The 15,966-nt window shown below is 37.0% G+C and overlaps 1 protein-coding gene across 1 annotated transcript in view; it reads right to left on the bottom strand.

Annotated features, from left to right (window-relative positions):
• Positions 1-15,966, bottom strand: part of Anapc1 (anaphase promoting complex subunit 1) — a 95,962-nt gene that overhangs the window by 64,556 nt on the left and 15,440 nt on the right. The window contains exons 10-20 of the mRNA XM_090336382.1: positions 15,508-15,653; positions 15,115-15,335; positions 14,344-14,553; positions 12,639-12,734; positions 9,940-10,030; positions 9,757-9,822; positions 7,668-7,802; positions 4,723-4,863; positions 4,455-4,515; positions 3,215-3,402; positions 930-1,004 (exon numbers count right to left, since the gene is read on the bottom strand). Of these exons, the coding sequence (XP_090192508.1) occupies positions 930-1,004; positions 3,215-3,402; positions 4,455-4,515; positions 4,723-4,863; positions 7,668-7,802; positions 9,757-9,822; positions 9,940-10,030; positions 12,639-12,734; positions 14,344-14,553; positions 15,115-15,335; positions 15,508-15,653 (1,430 nt within the window). The remainder of the gene's footprint in view (positions 1-929; positions 1,005-3,214; positions 3,403-4,454; positions 4,516-4,722; positions 4,864-7,667; positions 7,803-9,756; positions 9,823-9,939; positions 10,031-12,638; positions 12,735-14,343; positions 14,554-15,114; positions 15,336-15,507; positions 15,654-15,966) is intronic.

Raw genomic sequence — 15,966 nt, 5'->3', positions numbered from 1 at the left:
AAAAACATTATTCCAAAGGTAGTTTCTTTATATAAGCTATAACTAAAATTAAAGATTACATATGTAATATTAGAAGCTATATACAACATTAATTTATATAAAGTACTAGAAAAGGCACAAATGACATGACAGAATGCAAATCACTGTTGCTTGAGGAAGTTAAAAAAATACAGGGGGAATAAACATGGTATAGAAGAACTTTGTGGAATTATGAAAACATTGTGCGTTGGTCATGGGGCTTGAACACGGGGCCTGCGTATTGTCCCTGAGCAATTTTACTCAAGTTAGTGTTCTACCACCTTGAACCACAGCACTATTTCAGTTTTCTGTTGGTATTATAGATATGAGCCCTCAGCACTCAACTATATTCTCTGTTTTGATAGGAAGTATGAATTATATGAATATGATTATGTTAAAACGGACCAAACTGGAGCCAGGAGTTTGGCCTGGTAATAAAGTACTTGCCTAGCATGCATGAAAACCCGGGTTCACTTCCTCAATAAGCTGGGAGTGGTGCTATGGCTCAAGTGGTAGACCACTAACCTTGAGGAAAAGCCCCAAGGACAGTGCTCAAGCCCTGAGTTCAAGCCCCAGGACTGGAAAAAAAAAAAACAAAAAACTGACCAAACTGTAAATTTAAGCTATTAAAAAATTATTTGGACCACTTAACATTATCTTCAGGATTTAGAGCCTGGAAAACTACTGCACGAAAAATAAAGCCTGTCACTTTAGGTAACTAATTAGTAATATAATATTTATACCTATAATCCACACTAAAATCACGCAACAACACATACAATCAGAGTAATTTTTAGGTGACTAAGACAAAAGTGAATAAATGACCAAACACAACAAAAAAGAACTTATTCTTCAATTAAGTTTAGTTTTAAAATAACCCTCAATTGATTTATATGATCAGGAATACCTACATCATCAGATCCAGTCTCAGAAGGCCTTGCTTTTTTGGGTGCAATGACTGGAGAAAGTGATCCTTCAAAGTCAACCTGGAAAATCAACCAATAAGAGCAGACAAATCATATATTCATTACTCTTAACTAACCAGATCATTCAGAATCAGTTCTGCTAATTAGAAAAACTGAGAAAAAAAACATCAGAACTCATTTTTCACCTAGAAAACTGTGGTACAAGTATTCTTCTAGGTCATCATGAAGATTAAATTATGGAAGGAAACATAAGACAATAAAAGAACTATAGGCACAACTCAAGTAGCAGAGTGCTTGTCTAGCAAGCACAAAATCCTCAGTTCAAACCCCAATATGACTAAATAAGAAAAAAAAATCAACCCAGCCTAATTATTAACTATTGGCTATAATTATAATAAAGTATAAAGGGTTTGGAATGGATTTTTAATGCTACAAGAAATTTTGATTAGTTATTTTCAGTTAAGAGGCACTATCAACAATGCTAAGGATATAACCCTTGACTAACATGTACAAAAGCCATAGTTTTGATCCCCAGAACCTCATAAAACAAATACAATAAGTTGAACACATTCACAGATTTATTACAGGCAGTTTTAACACCATGTACAGTCAAAAATAATTACAAAAGAAGCAAAAAAAAAACACCTCTAAGAACAAAGATGTTAATATCCTAAACACTTATTACCACAGCTCAGTTGATACAGAGCAGCTTTCGGTCATCCCAAATTAGTGTCAATTACATTTAAATCTTTGTGTGATCCACTGTTTCCCTGCCCTTAATTTTGTGACATCGCCCAAAGCAAATAGTGTCCCCAAAGCAAAGTAAGTGATAAGTGAAATTTTCATATTCGTTGAAAGGTGGTATGTATTTTTAGTGGAAGCTGGATGCTTTTAGAGAAAAAATGAATCAAGTATTCACAATACTTGTGCTAAGAGCATGAAGTAAGATCTAGATTTTGGTAAATGGTATTCATGTTTATAAGAGTAACTTACAACCTTATGCTGTGGCTCAAGTGGTAGAGCTCTAACCTTGAGAAAGCCCAAGGACAGCGCTAAGGCCCTGATTTCAAGCCCTAGGACTGGCCAAAAAAAAAAAAAAGTAACTTACAAACTTAGTATGGGGGTTTGAACTCAGGGCCTCACAAGTGTCCAAGAGGCACTATACAACCTAAGCTATGTTCCTAAGCCCACAACAATAATTTCTGTGACAGTAATTTCAATGTGGTTTCAAAGTATGAATGCTCAGACCTAGTGTACATACAGTATAAGTGAATTCTAGTAGTACTGAATTTTATGTATCTTAAATATTTGTGGTTTTAATTAATGACAGTCTCCTAGGAACTATACATCTGCAAATACAAAAGAGTGCTGCAGTATAATAATTTTCATACTAGTCCTCCATGTTCCAAATACTCCTCAGCAAGCAAATTTATTTTCATAATGAATATCAAAAAAGATCATTTTAATGAATTTATTATCACAAAGTCTAAATGGATACATAAGCACAGATGGATTACCAGGACAAAGGTAAGAATGTTATACATTGTAAAAAGAAAACACCAACACTACACATAATTAACTGCAGACTTGTATCATCTATGAAGAGGAAAAGAGATTCTAGGGGAAGAAGGTAAAGGGTGTGGTTTTATACCACTTTCAGGGAAGACCCTCAGAGAAAGTGCTTTAAATTCCCTCAAAGCAATAAGTCTTGTCTTCAGACTTGTCTTATAAAAAGTTTTGTCTGCAGAAAGAGTACTAAGTCGGAAGAGTCATGAGTAAATCACAAGTCCATGATTTAGCTTATTAACAAAAAGATTATTGCCAATACTAACGTAACTTCCAGTCGTTTCATGAAAATGTCATGTTCTATAACACAGAAAGATTCAATAATTATAGTCAAGTATCAGTAACCCTTGCTACTCAAGAGGCTGAGAACAAAGAATCACAGTTCAAGGTCACTCCAGGCAGAAAAACTTAAGAGACTGGAAGCGTGGCTCAAGTAATAGAGCACCAGCTTAGCAAACTGGAGGCACTGAAATCAAACCCCACACAATTGGAATGAAAAAAACTTTAATTACTAGTAAAATGTTATTTTTATTAAATCCAATTTACAACATATAATTATGGTAAGTTTTGGTATTAGTCTAACACCTAGGAAAAAGTATGCTTATTATTAAGTGTATCTGTTATATTAGAATCTGAATATTAACTAATCATGCAAAATTAATTTGTAATTGAGTAATTTATGAAGAAAAAAACTATTTACTTACACTTCGGGTCCACGCTAAGCGGTCTGTATTATAACCCATCATATTCATGAGACAAATCACAAATAATTTCCACTCAGACTGGTGACTAGGACCTCCTGGGGCACTGTGGACATTGTACCACTTCACAAGCATCTGAACTGCTATTTCTTTTGGCAGGATAAATTTAATTGCTTGTAGACATGTTTGTACTATTAAAAGCAAAGATTAAGTTTAGCATGATTCCTATTCATCAATTTCTTTCCCACTTTCAAATGAAAAGTTTTTTAACTGCTACTATGTAAAGGCTACTGCTGTAAAGAGACAGTAGATGCTACAAGTAGCTCCCAGCTACTTGAGAGGCAAATATGGGGAAGATCACCTTGATGCTACTCTGAGCAAAATGTTAATGAGAATTCATCTGGTCATGAAGATATGTACTTGTGGTCCCAGCTTCACCACGAAGACTGTGTGGTTCAAGACCATCCCCAAGAAAAAAACTGAGACCATATCCATTAAAAAAAAAAAAAAGGCTGAGGGCATGATTTATATGGCAGAGCATTTGCTTAGCAAGTCCAAGATCCTGAGTTCAAAGCCCAATACTACCAAATAATAAATAAAGACAATTAAAATGTCTTTAAACTGTACTACAGCCTCAAAGCACACAAAGTGTACTAAGAAAGCATATCCAGTGGGCCTGGGTTTGGCCTAGCATGTACGAAGACTCATGTTCAATTCCTCGGCATCACATACATAGAAAAAGCCAGAAATGGTGCTGTAGCTCAAGTAGTAGAGCTCTAACCTTGAGAAAGCCCAAGGACAGTGCTCAAGCACGAGTTCAAGCCCCAGGACAAGGCAAAAAAAAAAAAAGAAAAAAGAAAGGAAGCACATTCTAGCTATGTAGCTTCTCTATAAAAGGAAGAAACCTAATCAGTGGCTTCCAAGGACCAAAGTAACTTTTTTTTTCTTTTTAACCAGTCATGGAGATTGAACTCAGGGCCTGAGTACTGTCCTTGGACTTTCCTCATGGCTAGTGCTCTACGACTTAAGCCACAACACCATTTCTGGCTTTTCTATGTATGTAGTACTGAGGAATCAAACCTGGGTCTTTGTGCATGCTAGGCAAGTACTCTACCACTAGGCCAAACGCCCAGCCCCAAAGTAACTTTTCAAATCTCAATTATTGGTGCAAATCACCAATTATTCCAAAACATACAAACCAAATTGAGGACACACAGAAAGGAGGGGTGATTCTCAACCATACCTAATTCTGAGGTGGCAATTTCAGGAACAGTGATCCTAACCATGGAGCCATTACTCAGTTCCTAGTGAAAAGAATAGAAACAAACAGAGGGAAAAAAATGAAGAGAATTTGTGCAGTCCAACCTCTAAAGATTTTTAAATAGTGCTTAATTAGACTGATGGTCAATGCAAAATTTTTTATTTTTCGTACAAAACTTTGCATCCCCGCAAATTTAAAGTATCAGCCATAATTCTTGGAAAGTTACCTATTCTTTTACAGATACACTTACCAGAGTTACTCTGTTATGGACCGGATCTCTGACAGAATGAATATAAGTTCCAAGCTGTTGGAAAGTACAATCCTCATTATAGAGAGAATCATGAAGTTTTGAAGAATCTCTCAGTTCTGGAACTGGGGACAGCAGGACAACCTATAAAAGCCATAAACATGAGACAAATCAACTACATTTTGAGAAGTTAAGGATGAAGAAACTTGAGTATGTTTTTGGGTTTTTTGCCTCTAGTCTAACAAAGGATTTTATGTGGTGATTTAGATTATTCTGCTCTAGTTATGATGAAGAACTCTGCACAAGATTAAGGTCTTCATGGGAAAGGAGCTACAAAGTACCCAACTAAAAGCACTGGAAAGCTAAAGAGGCATTGGTCCAATATTTGGGAGACTAAGACTTAAACAAGAAAATCATAGAGAGAGGGGCAACATTTATGCTTTCTCTTCTCTGGAAATTTGAGCTTCTTTTGCTAGATGTGGGGTACATATAGGCAGGCTGACAATGCAAGAAATGCCATGGCTAAAAGAGAGAGAAGGCAGTAGCACTTTTTAAATAAGAACAAAGATATCAACCCTAATTTGAGTCAGCCAAGACGGAAAACTTCAGCAAGTAAAAATCCAGAGAGAAGGGAAAGGAATGAAAAGCAAAAATGTAAGATCACTGACATATTCCCTGCAACTACTGATTTAAAAATATACAAAACAGGGCTGGGATGTAGATCAGTATCAAAAATAAATATAGCTGACAATACATACACACACACACATACACAGCAATAATAATAATAATTATTATTGTTATTATTTGCCATTCCTGGGCTTGAACTCAGGACCTGAGCACTTCAGCTTTCTCAAGGTTAGAGCTCTACCACTTCTGGATTTTTTCTATGTATGTGGTACGGAGGAATCAAACCCTGGTCTTCAGGCATGCTAGGCAAACACTCTACCACTAGGTCAAACTCCCGGCCCTAGTAATTATTTTCTTAACTACAGATATTTATAGAAAAATTTAAATGAACTTGTTAGTGACTACAGATGCTTCTAATTTTAACTTTCTAGTTAAAACCACTGACCCTTTACATATTTCTATAATTCAATTTAGGCCATCCTTTAATGAAAATCTCATCAATACTAAGAGCCAATTATATCAATAATTCATTTATTACATAATCTAGCAGGAAATACTCAGCCAACTGATCCCGGTTCTATGAACCATAGAACAATCTGTCATAGAAGTGGAAACATCACCAGCCAGTGCTTTAAACTACGGTTTCCTATGACCCTATAACTAGCAAAAACAAATTCTGAAATAATTATAGCCATTTTTAATCACAAAAGAAATTATTCCAAATCACACAAAACCCTGAGATTTTCCCAGTTCTGTTTCCTAGAAGTTCTGTAAATGTGTCTGGGAAAAGGTCTGGACAGGAGTGTAGCCTAGTGGTAGAATGCTTGCCTAGAATGCACAAAGCCCTGAGTTTGATTCCTTGGTACCACATATACAGAAAAGGACAGAAATAGCACTGTGGCTTAAGTGGCAGAGCACTAGCCTTGAGCAAGAAGTGTCCAAGGACAGTGCCCAGGCCCTGAGTTCAAGCCCCAAGACTGGCAAAGAAAAAGAGAGACAGAGACGAAGACGGAGACGGAGACAGAGGGAGAGATGGAGACAGAGAGGGAGGGGGAGAGAGAGGGGGAGGGGCAGAGGGAGGAGAGAGAAAGAGAGAGAGAGAGAGAGAGAGAGCGCGCGCATACGTGCGTGCAAGCATGCTCACGAGAGTGTCTATGTTGTACATACTCAAAACTGGAATCACAGCCAGGTGCCAGTGGTTCATACCTGTAATCCTAGCTAAGAAAGCTGAGATCTAAGAATTCTAGGAAAGGGTATGTGTCTGGTAAAAAAGGTACCTATACCTGTTGCTTAGAAAACCCTGAGCCTATTTCTAGAGCACTATTCCAGCCAGGATAGCAAAGCAGTCAGCTGACAATTGTCATGTACACCTCTCTAGGCTTCTGTTACTTCTCTCCTTTTCCATATATGGCCCTAACTCAGATGAAGTTTCTCTTACACTGATATAAGCATTTCAACTCAGAATGCAATTGGTCTCCCCCATCTTCCTTCAATCCCAAGATAAACCTATCTTAAACAGATTATGACATAACTCCTTTTCTCATAGCACTCAGAAAAATCCTTTTCATCCTTCTTCCTTTAACAGCATATTAGTAAGAGTATAAAGGACAATTTTACCGCCAATTAATTTTCTGACTCTAGACAAGTAACCTCAATGTAGTATCTCTATACTACAAGGATCACAGCAGTAGTTTACCAATCAGTTATAAGGACTTAACTGTGTGAATACTGACAAAGCACTTAGATCATGTCAGAAATGCTCAAAAAACACTATCATTTACTTTCTATCATCCTTCACACAATGAACTACTTATACTTTTTAAAAAAATTCATTCCACAGATCTACTGAGTCCTTAACTTGTATGTTAGGAAATGGAGATACAAGCAAGCACGGAAATGTTTTACAATCTCCTGTCTGTGGCTGTTTAAGTGTCCCCTTTTATATTTTCAATGGACATACATCTCCTCCAAGTCCAAGCCCAGAGGACATAGCTGGCAGAGACGAGGCTCCAATTCTGCCCTGCCATCCCATTAAGATGCACCTCCCCAAACCTATGGCACCCAAGTACACTGGGTGATACCTAGACAGGAAAGAGTGTTATATTTTCCTCTCTATACATTCAAAGAGTACCACACACATCACAAAAGGTCAATGTATGATAACACTACCACTTACATTTAAAAACACTTTTTTCTCTAAAGAATTATACTAATTATTTAATTATTACCTAAATGAAGTTAGCCATATAAAAGAACTAATTTCATCACACTTCCTAGAAATAATATTAATTTTTGACAAAATCTAATTTATTTCTTACCTCATCCAATGATCCAAGCAATTTACTAAGGGGCTTAGGAGAGTTTACTCCATCAAGTGGTGTACTGGGCCGAGGCATTGTGTTGGACATCGTCAGAGAAGGAGCTGGAAGTCCAGGAATAAAAAACTTTCCCACCTTGGAAAAACAGAAGGATATACAGAGAAAATGAGATTTAATAATTGTAGTCTAGCCTTCAATAAAACAGTAAGGCATGAAAGCACAATTTTTTTCAGATGTCATAGCTATGTTCAATAAAATTACTACTTTAATAATTAATACTTAAAACAATGAATACTTTAACAATCTTTCAAATTCTAACGCCTAACTACAAGTAAGCTGGTATAATTTCTCTTGTCTGAGTCAGCCCTCAACATGGCAAAAAAAAAAAAAAAATTCGAAAATGCTTCACAAATCCAGTAACCTTTAAAAAGTAAGAAATTTAAGAGTCTCTTAACAGGATTAAAAACAAAGAAATTAGGGCCAGGAGTTTGGCCTAGTGGTAGTGCTTGTCTAGCATACACGAAGACCGGGGTTTGATTCCTCGGTATCACATACATAAAAAAGCCAAAAGTGGCACTGTGGCTCAAGTATAGAGCTCTGGGCCAAGGAAAGTGCTCAGGCCCTGAGTTCAAGCCCCAGGACTAGAGCAAAAAAAAAAAAGAAAACAAAAGAAATTAGAAATTCATACTGGACACGATTATTTAAAAAAAAAAAGAAATATTGAAAGCATTCAGAAAAAAAAGGAAGAGAGAAGCATTACAAGAGAGAATAACAAACCAAAAGAAGAGAAATGGAAGAAAGTCAGAAAAAAGAAGCATTTCTTTTAGAATTGAAGGGAATTAAATTCAATCATGCACTGCTATGACCTCTGAGCTGTATCTCCAGCCAGACCACATTTTTCAAGTTCTCAATGAAAAGACCCAACATTCTATGCCCCAGTAAATTATTCTTCAAGAATGAAAGTAAAAGGGCTGGGAGTTTGGCCTAGTGGCAAGAGTGCTTGCCTAGCATGCAAGAAGACCTGGGTTAAATTCCTTGGTACCACATACACAGAAAAAGCCAAAAGTGGTGTTGTCACTCAAGTGGTAGAGCCTTGAGAAAGTCCAAAGACGGCACTCAGGCTCTGAGTTCAAGCCCTGCTACTAGCCAAAAAAAAAAGTGAGCTGAGGACTGGGAGTCTGATCTAGTGTTAGAGCACCTGCCTAGCATGCACAAAGACTTGGGTTTGATTCCTTGGTACTACATACCAATCCCCTCCCCTACCAAATAACTGGGATATAAGGCATGAGACACAATACACTGGCAAAAAGGGAAAAACAAAAAAACAAAAAAACAAAAAAAAAACTACATCAACAGTTAAATTATTTTTTTTTTTTTTTTTGGTCGGTCCTGGGGCTTGGATTCTGGGCCTGGGCACTGTCCCTGAGCTCTTCAGCTCAAGGATACCACTCTACTCCTGGAGCTGGGCATTATCTCTGAGCTCTTCAGCCTTAACCCTGGAGCCTCAGCCCCACTTGTGGTTTTCTGGTGGTTGATTGGAGATAAGAGTCTCATGATCTTTTAGTGCCCTGGCTGGCTTTGAACCTCGATCCTCAGATCTCAGCCTCCTGAGTAGCTAGGATTGCAGATCTGAGCCACTGCACCTGGCAGAAGTTATAGTCAGAGAAGTGTAGGTCATGACATTCCCTTATATAAATATTCAAAAATAAGAAAATTTAAATGAATTATTCTAAGCCGGGTGTGGTAATCCTAGCAACTGGGAAACTTAGGCAGAAAGATCTCAATACTAGTCTAGTATATACAGTGAGATACTGACTCAAAAACAGAAAAGGCAAGAGAAAGGAGGGGAGGAAAGGAAAGGAAGGGAAAGAGAAAGGAAGAGAAGAAAGGAGAAAGGCAGTGAGGGAGGGAAAAATTACTTAGTGACACATAAATTAGAACCAATCTGCACTGTAAACTTCCATCTTCAAACCAAATTGTGCAAGCAGGCACAAAAACACATACAAATAGTGAAGGCAATCCAACTGAGAGCACAGATAAATAGGGAAGACAGTCTTACTGAGAGCAAGACGTGCTGTTTTTTACTCACCTTAACCACTCCTGTGTACAGCACAAGGTTTCCATTGCCTTCCAGGACTACCATGGTGTCTACCTTCTAAAAAAAAAAAAAAAAAAAAAAAATTCTAATCTGACCAAACTAACATGATTCTGAGTTAAATATCAGATGAAGCATAGTAACTCGCAACTTCTCAAGAAATGTGCCTGTATTTACCTCCACTGGTGCAGCATCCTTTGCATGTATGTTGGTGAGAGAGCCAAAGATGAGCTGGGTTTTGTCATTACTCTCTTGAAACTTCACACAGCTAAATATTAATAAAACAAAATAAATAAGCTACTGATACATGCAATTTGTATCTGTCTTAAATACAGCATTACTGAATGGAAAATGACAGTCTTAAAGGGCTACATATTATATGCTTCTGTTCACATAACAGTCTCAAAAGGGAAAAGGGAAAAATTAAGGATGGAGAAAAGTTGCAGTCACAAGGACTGAAGACAGGAGGACTATAATATGACTATAAAAGGACAAGCTATGAAGTGATAAAGGTATCTTCATTGTGAGAAAACTACAATGACAGACATAGACACAAGCACACAGACACATACACAGACACACACAAATGAGCACGTGTAAAACTGGTGAAATTTAAAAGGTGTTTAGTATCATTCTGACTATCAACTTCCTGAGTTTGGTAAGGTACTATAGTTATACAGATTATACCACTGGGGAGAAACAGACTGCCTGCTTTGAAACTCCTATGATGTGTAATTATTTCCAAATAAAAAGGTAAATAAATGGGGAAAATATGTGAATAAATATTTTGGTAAGATAAATGAGTAGCTAACTAGTAATCACAAGAGAAAATGAACAACAAAAATCATTAGGGAGGGCCGGGAGTTTGGCCTAGTGGTTAAAGTGCTTGCCTAGCATGCATGAAGACCCAGGTTTGATTCCTTGGTACCACATACATAGAAAAAAGCAGGAAGTGGTGCTGAGGCCTTGAGAAAGTCCAAGGACAGTGCTCAGGCCCTGAGCTCAAGCCCAGGACTGGCAAAAAAAAAAAAAAAAAATCATTAGGGAGCCAGGAGCTCATGTCTGTAATCCTACTGAGGAGGTTAAGATCTGAGGTTCCTGGTTCAAAGCCAGCTGAGGCAGGCAAGTCCATAAGATTCTTTCCCAATTTAACACACACACACACACAGCCAGAAGTAGAGCTGTGGCTCAAGCAGTAGAGCACTAACAGCCAAGGAAAAAAGCTCACGAAAGCACACTTATCCTAATTTCAAGCCCCCAAAACAACAACCAAAAAAAAAAAAAAATCACTGGGGAAATGAAAGTTGAAACCACTTCACATTCACTAAAATGGCTACAAAAAAATTGACAATTCCATTGTGGATCAAGATTTCTTAAAATATGCAACTTCAGAGATAGGTGATATGGCAGGGTTCAAAGCCAACTTGGCAGACAAGTCTGAGACTCTTATCTCCACTTAATCACCAAAAAGTCAAAAGCTAAGGTATCGGCTCAAGTAATAAAAACACCTAGTGTAAATAAGCTAGTGAACAGTGCTCAGGACCCAGTACTGGCACACACACACACACACACACACAAAATTAGCCACGAGTTTACCATTCAACCCAACAATTTCATTCTAAGTATCTACCCAAGAAAAATAAAATCATATTATGTCCATACAAAACTTCTGATGGAAAGTTCATAGTACCATAATTCACAATGGTTAAAAAGCAAAAACATCAGGCCAGGAGTTTGATCTAGTGATAGAGTGCCTGCCTAGCATGCACAAAGACCCAGTTGAGTCCTCGGTACCGCATACGTAGAAAAAGCTGGAAGTGGTGCTATATAGCTCAAGTGATAGAGTTCTAGCCTTGAAAAAGCCTAAGGACAGTACTCAGACCCTGAGTTCAAGCTCCAGCACTGGCCAAAAAAAAAAAAAGGCAAAAACATCAATTAGTGAACAGGTAAATAAAATGTGTTTTATCTATAATACATTATGATACTGCAATAGGAATGAAGTACTCACCTAGGCTATAACACTATATATCCTAAAAAACATTGTGCAAAGGGGAAAAGTTGATCATAAAAAACAATACTTATAGGGCTGGGAGTTTGGCCTAGTGGTAGAGTGCTTGCCTGGCAAGCATGAAGACCCGGGTTCAATTCCTTGGTACCACAAACACAGAAAAAGCCAGAAGTGGTACTGTGGCTCAAGTGGTAGGGTGCTAGCCTTGAGAAAAAAGCCCAAGGGCAGTACTCAGGCCCTGAGTTCATGCCCCTTGACTAGCATGATTCCATGACTGTATAATTATATTAATAAAAAATTATTAGTGACAGGTGTCAGTGGATCACATCTATAATTCTATCTGCTCAGGAAGCTGAGATCTAAAGACCTTGGTTTAAAGCCAGCTGGGGCATATAAGTCTGTGAGACCTCCAATTAACCACCAAAAAGCCAAAAGTAGAGGGGTAGGCTTAATTGGCAAAGTGCCAGCCTTGAGGAAAAAAAAAAAAACACAAAAAAAACAAGAGACAGTGCCCAGGCCCTAAGTTCAAGCCCCAGCACCACACAAACACACACGCACACAAAGTCCAGAAAAAAACAATCTGTCTGGACAGAGAGACTACAGAAGAGGTGCTTAGTTTAGAAACAAGAAGATAAGATTAATTGTAAATAGGCATAAAAATGTTTTTATGTTATAGAAATATTAAAAACTAGATTATAATGTTTATATAACTGTCAATTTATTAAAAATAACTTATTAATATACAAAGTGTGATAATTTATTATATGTAAACTACTTCAAAACAAAGATTCTTTTAAAAAGTTTAAAGAAAGGAAGAAATCAGCTCTAAATAACTTACAAAGAAATAAGGGGAAACATAAGCACTTACCGTAACTGGAATTGGGACTCCACTAGAAAGCACAAGAATTTTTGTCCACATAGGTCAGTCGTAATAAACACCTTTGAGGCTTTTGAACTTTTATCTCTGTAATAGATTAATAAAATAAATTTTTAAAAAGCTGTCAGCACTGGTCCAAAAATCTACCTCAATAACTATTAAAAATCTTTGAAAATATTCTACACAAAACTATCTGACAAAAGCAAGACCTTTGAAGAATTGACCTTTGAAGAATTGCGTAACTGTGTGACAAAGACATAGCTACTAAAGTAGAAAGACAGCCAACCAACTTGCAAAAGATATTTACCAATAATGCATCAGACAAATGTTTAATATCCAATACCTACAAGGAACTCAAGAAACTAATCTCCCTAAACCCAACAAACCTAAATGGGCAAGGGAACTAAAGAGAAACTTACCAAAGGAAGAGATGAAAATGGCAAAGAAACATACGAGAAACTGCTCATCATCCATGGTCATAAAGGAAATGCAAATAAAAAACAATCCTAAGATACCACCTTACCCCAATTAAAATGGCCAAGATTCTGAACTCAAGACAACAACACATGCTGGTGTGGATGTGGAGAAAAAGGAATCCTACTGTACTGCTGGTGGGAATGTAAACTAGTACAACCACTCTGGAAAACAGTTTGGAGGTTCCTCAAAACCACTCCTGGGCATTTAGCATGAGCATCATAATCCAGGTTATGATAAGGACATCTGCACAGCCATATTCATCTCTGCACTATTCACAAAAGCCAAGCGATGGAAAGAACCCAGATGCCCTACTACAGATGAATGGATAGAAAAAAATTGGTACATATATACAATGGAATTCTCCAGTCACCAGACAAGATAAAATAATGGCATTCGCTGGGAAGTGGATGAAACTAGAGCATATCATTTTGAGTGAGATAAGCCAAGACCAAAGGAACAAAAAGTGCATGGTCTCCTTAATATGCAGATATTAGATCCAAACAGTACAAAAGCAATGACTCAATGCTTAAGTACTCAAGGTTATTGACATGAACTTGGAGATATAAAAATAACTATAGACATATAAATCTATGATGGGATATATATACTATAGATATAATGATATACAGATCTATTTTGTTCTTAAATTTATGTGCCAGTTATTGCATATAGAGATTCAATTCTGGAATACTTGTTTGTTAAACTTGACATTTGAAATATGGTGTAAAAAAATCAGTTAATGAAATCTTTTAATTAAAAAAGTCATAAACCCCAAATACATATGTATGGAAAACAGCTATTTTTCCTTAAAATATCAAACATCATTTATCTCCCCTTAAAATATCAAACATCACTTATCTCAGAGATTATTCCTAAGTGGCATCATGCATACTAGGTAAAAACTACACAGCTACACCCCTATATTTATTAACAAGTTTTTTTAAGTAATTATTTTTCTTTGAGTATAAAATTATAGGGCCAGGAATGTGGCCAAGTGGTAGAATGCTTGCCTAGCATGCATGAAGCCCTGGGTTTGATTCCTCTGTACTATATACACAGAAAAAGCAGTAAGTGGTGCTGTGGCTCAAGGGGTAGAGCATTAGCATTGAGAAAGCCCAAGGACAGTGGTCAGGCCCTGAGTTCAAGCTCCAGAACTGGCAAAATAATAATAATAATAATAATAATAATAATAATAATAATAAAATTATATACTCCAAACCTTGTATTAGTAACTGCCTCAGTCCACAAATGATCAATGCACAGCTCAGGAACAATTGGCTCTGTTTCTGGTGCAAGAAAGGAGCCATTACAATTACTATTGGGAGAATGAGAAATACTGTGCCTCTTTGGAGATTGATTATGACTTGAAAGGTTGAACCTTTGCACTCCTGAGAAGGAGTGCACACCCAAGGCAGGAGAATGGGCACGACTGCAAAACAACCAAAGAAAAGAAAGGTTTCACTATTAGCAATTCAGACTCATGGAATATACATTCCTGTAACAAGTGCCAAAATTCTTCACACAGAACAGTATCCTGGCATAATCCCAACAAGAAATATTTTTTAAAAAAACAGGTTTTTTGAATGGTTTAATGTCAATTTGCTCTACTGTATTCTAAAGATTTAGAATTCTTTTTAAATACATCTTTTAAAAACAACAAATTAGTTCATATCATTCATTGGAAAACAAACACGCACACGCACACACACGAGAGGGGGGGGGTTTCAGTTATCAAAAACAAGACAACTAAGGTCAAAGAAAACTATCAGTATTTTCAAAGTTCACATTCATCCAACTGCTACCATATACTGGTAGAAACAAAGTAGTGTAAACAGGATGAACAGTGTCTAAATATGAATCCTTGAAGAAAACTAACACAGCAGATTTTAGAAGTCTCAGTAAAACTAGCACAAACACCCAAGAATGTCTTTCAGAACGTAACAGTAAGCTTACTTAAGAGCATTTAGTTTAAACCAGGAGACACTTCTACCTTAGAGCTGCCATATTGGAAATGGAAGGTGAACGCGAATGCAGACTCGGCGAGGAGGCTGAGCGACTCTGGCTGTGAATAGAGGAGTAGTTCTGGAAAGGTGAAGCCACAGAGGAATCACCTTTCGAGAGGCTTCTCAGATGCGCTGTGAAAGAGCTACTGGTGGCTGCATTCTGTGGAGTCCCCCCTGGCTCAGAAAACTTTAAAACAGCATTCTTTTCCTTCAGCCAAAACGGAGAGGAAAAAGAAAATATAGTCATCAGAATCAAAAGGTCATTTCTTCATGAGAATGCAAGGAAGACATTAGTTTTAAAGAAACATGTAATGCATATACAAACAAGACAATGTTCATAATTCATTACCTTTCGTAATGAGAAGCAACTTCATTCTTACCTCTGGTTTGACTCTCCTGAGAGTCCACACAGAATGCACATTTTGAACACTGTCATGGGTCATTACAATGGAAGGGTTCATGTTGAGGAACACAATTTTCATTGCAGGATCTACAACATACTGAACCCGTGGTGACCCCAAAAGACCTTAAATAGAACAGAATAAATCAGGGGTTGAACAATGGGATTTTTAAAACTGATCTTTATAAACTGAGTTTTTAACATTCCTAAAGGTAAAGAAAAACTCCATTAAATACAATACACTTCTCTCTAAATGTTAAACTTACTTTCAAAATTAACTTTCTTAAAATGCATTAAAGAGGAAAGCATTTCAAGTTTCAATTTTATATACATGCAATTGAACACTGAATATCTGGGCCAATTCACGATTAAATTTATCAGCCACAAGTAAAAAGTCCAAGAAACTAATGACCATCTCTCATAAATTATAATCAACTTG

The sequence above is a fragment of the Megascapheus bottae genome, chromosome 7, assembly GCF_031878675.1.
Source record: "Megascapheus bottae isolate mThoBot1 chromosome 7, mThoBot2.hap1, whole genome shotgun sequence".
Lineage (NCBI taxonomy): Eukaryota > Metazoa > Chordata > Mammalia > Rodentia > Geomyidae > Megascapheus > Megascapheus bottae.
Note: the sequence above shows the minus strand (reverse complement) of the source record. Positions and strands in the feature narration are given on the sequence as shown.